Consider the following 8215-nt stretch of genomic DNA (forward strand, 5'->3'; position numbering starts at 1 on the left):
CGGGGCGGCCGCGGCCGCCACCTCCGCCCCGTCCCGCTGCCACCCCCCCGGCTCCCCGCTCCTCGCACCCACCGCCCTGACAGCCCCCAGCAGCGGCCGAGCCCAACGGGAGCTGCGGTTTGCAAAAAGCCGATGCTTTTTCTACCGGAGAAGCCTCGTGGGATCCTGCTGCCGATACCCGGCCCGTTTCGGGAGTTGCTCCACTACGTGCTGGTCTTTACTGTGACTCCCTTCATTCCTCTGTGCGCTGCTCAAACCGAGCGTGAAAGGGACATTTTCCCATTTGGAACAGTAACTCTTTAACGTGTTGCTGAGCCCTGCTCTCCTCCACCCGGGGAAAGAAGGGCAACCCACTGCAAGGCGATGGATTTCGGCGTCACTCCTAGCAGACCCCTGGAAATGCAGTTTTCGGTGGGGACAGAGACACCACCTCGGTTCGTTTGGATCATCTGCTGGGGCAGGGGATGGTTCCCAGCACAGCAGGGGAAATCATTCCTCCTTAAGTTTAATAAACCGGTGTCAGTCGCCCACAATATATGTGTGCATCGGTGTAGTCCCAGCGCAGCACCCAGCTCTGCTCCAGCCCAGGGAAAAGTCCCCCCAGCCCTGCCCCTCTCCTGCGCCAGCGCCGATGCTGCGCCGCGCCGCCGGCCATGGGCTGATGGAGGCGGAGGAACAGCTCTCCTCAGCAGCGGGACACGGCCGGGCAGGGAAAGGGTCCCCGGGGGGAGGCACTGAGGGACCACCCCAGGGCTCTGCCTGCAGAACCGACAGCCCCGGGTCTGGGGTGCTCTCGCAGCCCCCCCTGATGCCCACAGCTGCCCCACAGGAAGGCTTTTTCCTTCCCACGGCCACTGACCGGACCACCACGCTCTCACGAGCTGCCACACACAGCCGGGAAGCTGCTTTCTCGCTCATGCAGGTGGGATTTGGATGGGGAACACAGTGGGGTTTTTAACCCCGTTTTGGCTTCCCCAAACCCTGTGTGTGCCCTGGGAACAGACCTGTCCCGAGTAGCGACATGAAGCGCCTGCTGCAATCGGAGGTGCCGAACACCCCCCAGAGCCATCCTGGGAGTTTTGCAGGAGCATGCCTCATTCATGGAGGGGACCATAAATATTAACGGCACGTTGCTGTGGCCGTGTCTATTTTATTGATCAGACAGAACGAGCAGGTAAACGCAGGCTCTCCTTTTCTCCTCCCTCCCCCTGAACAGGCACGCCAGACCTGAAGGCGCCTGCCGAGCCCTCGCTGCGGGGTCTGTGCAGCACTGAGCACCCCGGGGGAACAGGACACACACGGAACAGGACACACACGCGTTTGCACATTTATAAACAGGGCACCGGGTTTTTGCTCCTACATATGCTGACGCTCTGCAGTAGAGGAACTGAAATGCCAAAGCTAATGCAAATGATTTACCGGCATTTGCATTTCAACTAGCCGAGGCTCCAGCACTTGCTAAACCACAGGAGGTTTCCCATCTCCTCCTTTGGAAGGAGCCAGGCCAAGAGGAAAGTCGGGTCTGTGGAGAGGTGAGCGGAGGAACGTGGAGCCCTGGGGATGTGCACAGCTGTAGGCAGATGTGCGTGTGGAGGAGCGACACGGGGGAAGAGACACCCATATGTGCACGGTGGGGGGAACGTGTGCAGGATGGGATCCGCATGGGCAGGGATGTGTGCGTGTGTGTGACACACAGCGGGTACAAGGCAGCTTGCACAGCAGGGCACGGCTGCACGGGTGGGTGGCAACCAGCACGTGCATCTGCTGGCCGGGACCTGTGCACATGAAGCGAGACGTGCCCGGCCCTGCTCGCTCTGCACGGTGAGACTTACGAGGGAAGCCCGTCGTGACATCCTGCTGAGGTGTTTGGGGAACTCCGGGCTCTCCATCTGCAGCTTCTGCAAGAACTCGGGGGGCAGGCGGATGTCCATGGGCAGGGAGAGACGCTTGCTGACATCCTGCGGAGAGGGCCAGAAGAGCGGGTGGTGAATGCATCTGATGAAAGGAGGACTGTACGGAGACATTCGAGGGGAAGTGCTCTCTAACCAGAGCTGATGTTAATGCCGAAGCAATGGGTGCAGCATCTGTGGGACGCTTTGTCAAAGGAAAAGGGAAGGAGCGTGTGCACGCGTGCGCATGGGGATGTGTGCTGGGCTCTGCCATGGAAGTCATGTCAAGTCCACCCAAGAGGACGTGAGGGCTCGTGTCTGAGACTGTCAGGTCCCCACGAATCAAACACCGGCTCTTCCAGCCAGCAGGCAGGTGACAACCGGTACTTGCCACGTCCCCTCTGCCCACTCCAGCCTGCAGCAGTACTTGCCTCCATGGAGAAGCGGCGCTGGTTGTTGTTGCGGTAGCGCACAGCCATCGGGGACTGGCCTTCCGCCTCGGAGGGGGAGATGGGGCTGGTGTCCGCTCGGAAGTCCCTGCCCAGCTGTCCCAGTTGCAGGTGCCCTTGAGCCAGGTCTGAGGACAAAGAGAAAGCAGAGAGAGCTGCTGGAGCGGCAGCAGAAGTGCCGAGCCCCAAGGCACTTGCTTTGGAGAAAAGAGAGTGAGAGCAGGGCACGGAGGTCCAGAAAGGTTCTGGGGCCACGGCAAAGTCTTCCTCCTTCTCCCTACCCAGGAGGCAGAGGGAACGCTTGCGTTCTGCTCCAGGCACCTGGTGCATCGCCACCCACGCAGCTCTGCCCAGCAGCACCCCCAAAGCCCCCTCACACAGCCCCTCCAGCAAAGGGCTCTGCTGACAGACGGGGAGGGGGATGCAGAGAGGGGAACTGCTTCACACCCAAAGCCACCCAGATCTCCCACGTCCCAGTCCAGCATTGCCCAGCAGCCCTGCAGCAGCACCGCGGGGTTTTGCACGGGTGAGTATTCGTCTGAACTTTCCAGCCTTATCTTCACTAACGTCACACCAGACAAAACGCGATTTGCACTTTGGGAACACCTATGCGTCCGAGCGGGGCTCTGGATCCCACTGTGCTGGGTCTGTACAAAAGCAAAAGAGAAAGAGAGCTCTGCCTCTGGGGAGCACACGTACCTCATCTGCCTCAGGAACCACCAAAACTAACAGACAGTGGGGTACTTTCCTCCAAGGAGGTGACCATTTCTCAGAAGGTGTTGGGGATTAACGGCTGCAGAGTCACTTACTGCAAAACAAAACCCTCCAGGCTGTCCTGCCCCAACCTGCTGCACTCAGCCAGACACACAGTCCTGAGAAGCACAAAAGCTCCCTTGAAAACCAAAGCAGCTCAGAAAAATAACTCCTCTCTTGGGACTCCAGGTGTGAAGCCTCACTGAGCCCGAGAAACCCTGAAAGGAGCAAGAAATCCGAACAAAATAAGCCATTGAGCTCCCCCTGGTCTCCAGTTTGAGGCTTGCACTTAAACCTCCTCACTCTGTAATTAACGCCTGGTTGGTAGGAATATTCTGGCACGCAGCGACCCAGACAGCGGCACCGCAAAACACTGACAAGTTCAGCGCAGGTCACCCGGACCCCAGCGAGGTGGATTCCCCCGATTCACACGGATGCTGTTTCCAAGGGACCGTTCATAGAATCACAGAATGGTTTGGGTTGGAAGAGACCTTAAAGATCACCTAGGCAGGCCCACCTCCCCCCAGCCCAGGTTGCTCCAAGCCCCGTCCAACCTGGCCTTGAACACCTCCAGGGATGGGGCAGCCACAGCTTCTCGGGGCACCCTGCCCCAGGGGCTCACCACCCGCACAGGAAAGAAGTTCTTCCTAATACCTAATCTAAATCTCCCCTCTTTCAGTTTAAAACTGTTCCCCCTCATCCCACCACTACAGTCCCTTCAGAAGGAGGCAGCGCTCACTGGGTGTGCTGGGATGGAGGAGCGCCACCTCCCCAAGGGAGGGATGCGTCTCCCTCTGAAACGGTGTGGGGCCAAGCAGGGATGACCATTTTGTCTCCTTCCCAGTGGCCCCACAGCTCTCTCCCTTCTCATCTAACCTTTGCAGCCACCCTCTAAGCTCGCAAGGCCTCCAGGGTCCAAGAGCCCTGCCACAAACCACCGGTGTCCCCCACGCATCCAGGCACCCTGCAGTTAGTTCCCCAGAGCAAGCAGCAGCTTTGCAGGAGGGAAACTCCCCAGGGAGGACCTGTGATGCCCCAAATGGAGCCCGGCCCCTCGCCAAGCCCTTTCCCTGAGCTGCACAGAGACAATTCCCCGCTATGGTTAATGCAGATCTCAGCGCACCGATCCCAACGCGCTCAGGCAGCCAGCGATGATCTCATTGCCGAAGACTGGGGAGGGAGGGCTGGCTTTCACGGGGTGGTGAGCAGGGCTGGGACCTGGCTGCAGTTTGCTCATCTGATGGATGAGAGGTGGCAGGCAAGTGACCTGGGAAAAGATGCGGTTTCGTGCCATGGTCACTGGGGAACCAGGGGAGCTGCGAGCTAAGGGATGCAGGCTGTCCTCGATAGACAGCCCGCACCTCAGGGACGGGTTCAGCCCATGCCACTGGGCTCGGGAGCGTCTGAAACAGTGCCAGGAGTTTTTGGGCAGACAGGCAAGAACGAGGCATAGAGTCACCCCTTCTCCCAGGACCGCTGCGGGACTCTGGTCCCTGTCCCTTTCTGGCCATCTGTCTGTGCAGGAACAGTTAGGAAAGTTACCCGGAATTAATCACAGGTATAAAATTAACCGTGGCTCAATTAAACTGAATCAAATCTTTTTAACTTGCTCACTTCCTAAGCAACTTATCTGAAAAAAAACCCAAAGGCCATTTAAAATGTGACTGAACAGAGTTCAACTAATCCACTTTAAATGATAGTTTGGGTGAATTCGTGCTGGTTCCCATAGGTAAAGAAGCCCAAACTCTCGGTAAAAGGTGCAGCCTGTCCCCAAAAGCTGCAAACCAGCAGCAGTGCCCGGCTGAACCAGCAGCCCACCAGGTCAGTTAGTGTCAGTCTCTCCTCATCTACAAGAGCATCAGATGTAAAGCCAGAGGTGAGATGACAACCTGAGTGTTCCAGCACGCGCAAAGGGGAACGGGATGCGCAAAAGATGTGAATGGATGGGAAAAGCACGTAAAAATACACAGAAGACTTGCAGAGATGAGGAGAAAGGTGTTTTGGCTGCCCTGGGGCCAGAGAGCACAGGCGGGATGTACCACCCCATCCATCCCGGGGTACCCACAGCACCCGGGGTACCCAGTCCCACAGAGATGCTCCCGCAGGGCCGGGGTTGCCCCCGGGCTCGGGGTGCTCCCGGGGGGGAGAGGGGAAGCTGTGGGCGTGCAAACGTGGGGCCTGTTTGATTCTGCTCGGCATTTCATGTGGATTACGGTGAGCCCTGACACTGCAAATAACGAGGCTGCATGGGATATCAAAGCAAATTAAAGGGAGACCGCAGACACGGCGGCTGCCTTTGACGAGCCTCCCGCCTTTTTTTATAAATATATTTAAACACTGTCTCTGCCAAAACAAGCTTTGATCTCCCAAGGAAAGGGGCCAGAACCCTTCACTGCGTGCCTGACTTAGAACTTTTAATTACTTTGCTAAGTGTGAACTCTCCTCTCAAAGCTCTGTTACACTCAGGGGGCAGGGCTGCACTCGGAGCTCGGTTAGTCATCCTCCTTCCTCCCCCTCATCATCACTTCTTTGTGGCCTTGCACTCCGAAGGCTGGATCTGGCTCTGATTTATGCCATCGCAAACCGGGAGTTCCGGAGGCTTTGCAGCCCGAACACCGAGACCTTATTTGGCTTCAGAGGGCAGACGGGGCAGGAGCTGTGTCAGGGTGAAGGCACAGATATGAGCTGTTGCCAATGCCACCAGCTCTTATCAAAGCAAATGGGAGACGCCAAGACTTGGTACCTCTGAAAATCTGGAGTACGGAGAGGAATGTGTGATGGGAGAAGCCCAGGAAGAAAGGAAAGAGTCCCTTAATGTGTGGCTGCAGCAGCCACGGAGAAGGTTCCCCATCTCTGAGGATGCGGAGATGGAGCTGGCTTTTGTCAAGGGTACCAGATACGGCACAGAGCTCAGCCTGGGCTCTCCTTAACCCAGGGGCTGTCTTCCACCTCTGCCTCTGCAGCTGAGCACCGCCGTGGCCGAGGAAAGGCTGTGCAGCCCGGGGGGGGACGCGGGGCAGGGCGGAGGGGTGTCGCACCCCCCAGGGTAGGCTGTGAGCAAGTTAGGCTCCGACCACAGGCACCCCCTCCGCCCCTCTGCGCCGTCGGACTCCATCAAGGTGACATTGCCCAGGACGGGATGTGTCCAGGCTGGAGAGCTGTTTGCTTTTCCATTTGCCCGCTCTGCTTCTCTCAGGCCTCGTTTTATCAGCCTCCGTGGGTGAGGTCACGATGGAGAGGACAGAGTTGGGGATTTCCCACCGCACCACCAACAGACCAGGCAGGTTTCTACCTACTCTGTCCCGTTGCCAGCGTCAGAGCAGCTCTGCACCTGCTTTTGGAGCATCTCATGAGCAGGTCTTCTGGCCACTGCATCACCCTCCTCCCCAAGGACAGGCGGAGGCACTCACGGCCACCACGGTGTAGGGTTTGCAGACTGCCGTGACCCGGCAACGCTGCTAACCTGTGATTTCTGATGCTGGAGGGAAAATAAAAACTGCAAAGCAATTCCCTGAGGAGCTGTGTGAGGTGATGAAAGGAAAAACGATGTGCTGATCTCTGCTGTGATTAGCACTCTTTTCTGGAGCGAGCGATCCCAGTGCCTGAACTGGTGTGGGTCGGCCGCTCACCAGGAGAGGAAAGATGACTGCAGGCAAATCTGCCTGCCCTGAAGAGACAACCAGGGGCACGGTCAGAGCTCCTGAGCAAGGAAGGTGAAACCTGCAGCAAAGCTGTTTCACGGGGAAGAGAAGCAGCACGAGAGTGACTGCCATGGCTCCAGTCTCAGCTCTGCCACCAGCTTTCTGCACAAGGGTAGCAAAGTCATTTTGCCTCTTTGCACCCTGATTTCTCCATCTGTAAAGCAGAGGAGACCAACACCTCAGACAGAACTGCTGCTTCCCTAAAGTCAGAGCCCTCTCCAGACCAGGCAGCTCCCAGGAGGTCCAAAACTCACCGCCAAAAGAGCCACTTGCACATAAACCTCCTTCTCACCTCCTCCAGCACCACCAAAAAGTTCCCCTACACACGGAATCATCTGAAGCATCCCACTCCCACACCATGCCCGAATGCCTCCTCACCCCGGGGTGCTGGGGCTCGTGTCCCCCCCGCACTGTTACCTCCGCCGTCCCTCTGCTGAGCCCCCGCCGAGTCCTCCTGGCAGAGGGCTGCGGGCAAAGAGCTCCCAGCCAGGAGGGGGTTCGTCAAACGGCCGAAGAGATGCCTCAGACAAATGCGGCTGTCAGGGCTCTTCATAAACAACAGCCGCAGCCCGCAGGAGATGGAGATTAAGGGCACGGTGGAGGTGACTTCTCCGGGTTGTTTACAACCCCCGCGAGAAACTTAATCAAGAGATCTCGGGCAGGAGGTGGTGGGGACAGCGCGTTTTGCCTGTCCTGCGTGGGAGAGGGCTCGGGTACAAACTGGGAACCTGGCGCCGGGGAAGAGGGGGCACCGGGGAGGGAGAGCTGCGGCGGGGGGCCGGGACGTGCCGCATCCGGGCAGGGAGGGAGGGAGGTACCCACCGGTGGGAGCTGGCACCGGGACACCCCACGGGCTGGTGCTGGCAGACCCCTGAGCCCCTGATGCATTCCCGGCTCCAGGCAGGAGTATCTCCTAATCGTACCATGTCCCGGTCCAGTACCGGTCCAGCCTCTACCCACGGGGTTGGGAACACCCTCGGTCCTGCCCCAGGACTGCTCTGACTTTGCTCTTATTCTTTCCTGGCTACCTCAGGAGCGAGACGAAAAGCCGGGGGCACAGGCAGATGCTGCTTGCACTGGTTTGCCATTCAAGGCCAAAGGAAGAACTGTGACCGGAGCTTCATTAAAGTGGAAGAAGGGGGAAATCGCCTCCCCGACAAAGCCCCGGTTTGCACGGCGGGGATAACGAGCCCAGGCTCAGCCATCCCACAGCAGAGGTCCCCCAAGGAAGGCAACAGCAGCAGCAGCTGTCAGCGCCCAGGACTTCCTTAGCCCTGCGCCATTTTATCCCCACAGCTTCTGCACATCTAATTAAGGGCTCAAGTCTAATTATAGCCCTGGCTGCTTGCTAGGGTGTGAGGGGAGGTGTGCGTGGGGCGGGAGGAGGGAAGGAGGCTGTGAAGGAAAGCTGTTCAGGGCAGCC

General features: G+C 58.3%; 1 protein-coding gene across 2 annotated transcripts in view; it reads right to left on the reverse strand.

Moving 5' to 3' along the window:
* Positions 1 to 8215, reverse strand: part of CDK18 (cyclin-dependent kinase 18) — a 13634-nt gene that overhangs the window by 4209 nt on the left and 1210 nt on the right. Inside the window, exons 2-3 of one of the 2 annotated variants that reach the window (XM_009888223.1) lie at positions 2321 to 2454; positions 1833 to 1958 (exon numbers count right to left, since the gene is read on the reverse strand). In XM_009888223.1, the coding sequence (XP_009886525.1) occupies positions 1833 to 1958; positions 2321 to 2454 (260 nt within the window). Of the gene's footprint in view, positions 1 to 1832; positions 1959 to 2320; positions 2467 to 8215 lie in introns of both variants that reach the window. The other variant, XM_009888222.1, reaches the window with a different exon arrangement.

The sequence above is a fragment of the Charadrius vociferus genome, unplaced genomic scaffold, assembly GCF_000708025.1.
Source record: "Charadrius vociferus isolate BGI_N301 unplaced genomic scaffold, ASM70802v2 scaffold266, whole genome shotgun sequence".
NCBI lineage: Eukaryota > Metazoa > Chordata > Aves > Charadriiformes > Charadriidae > Charadrius > Charadrius vociferus.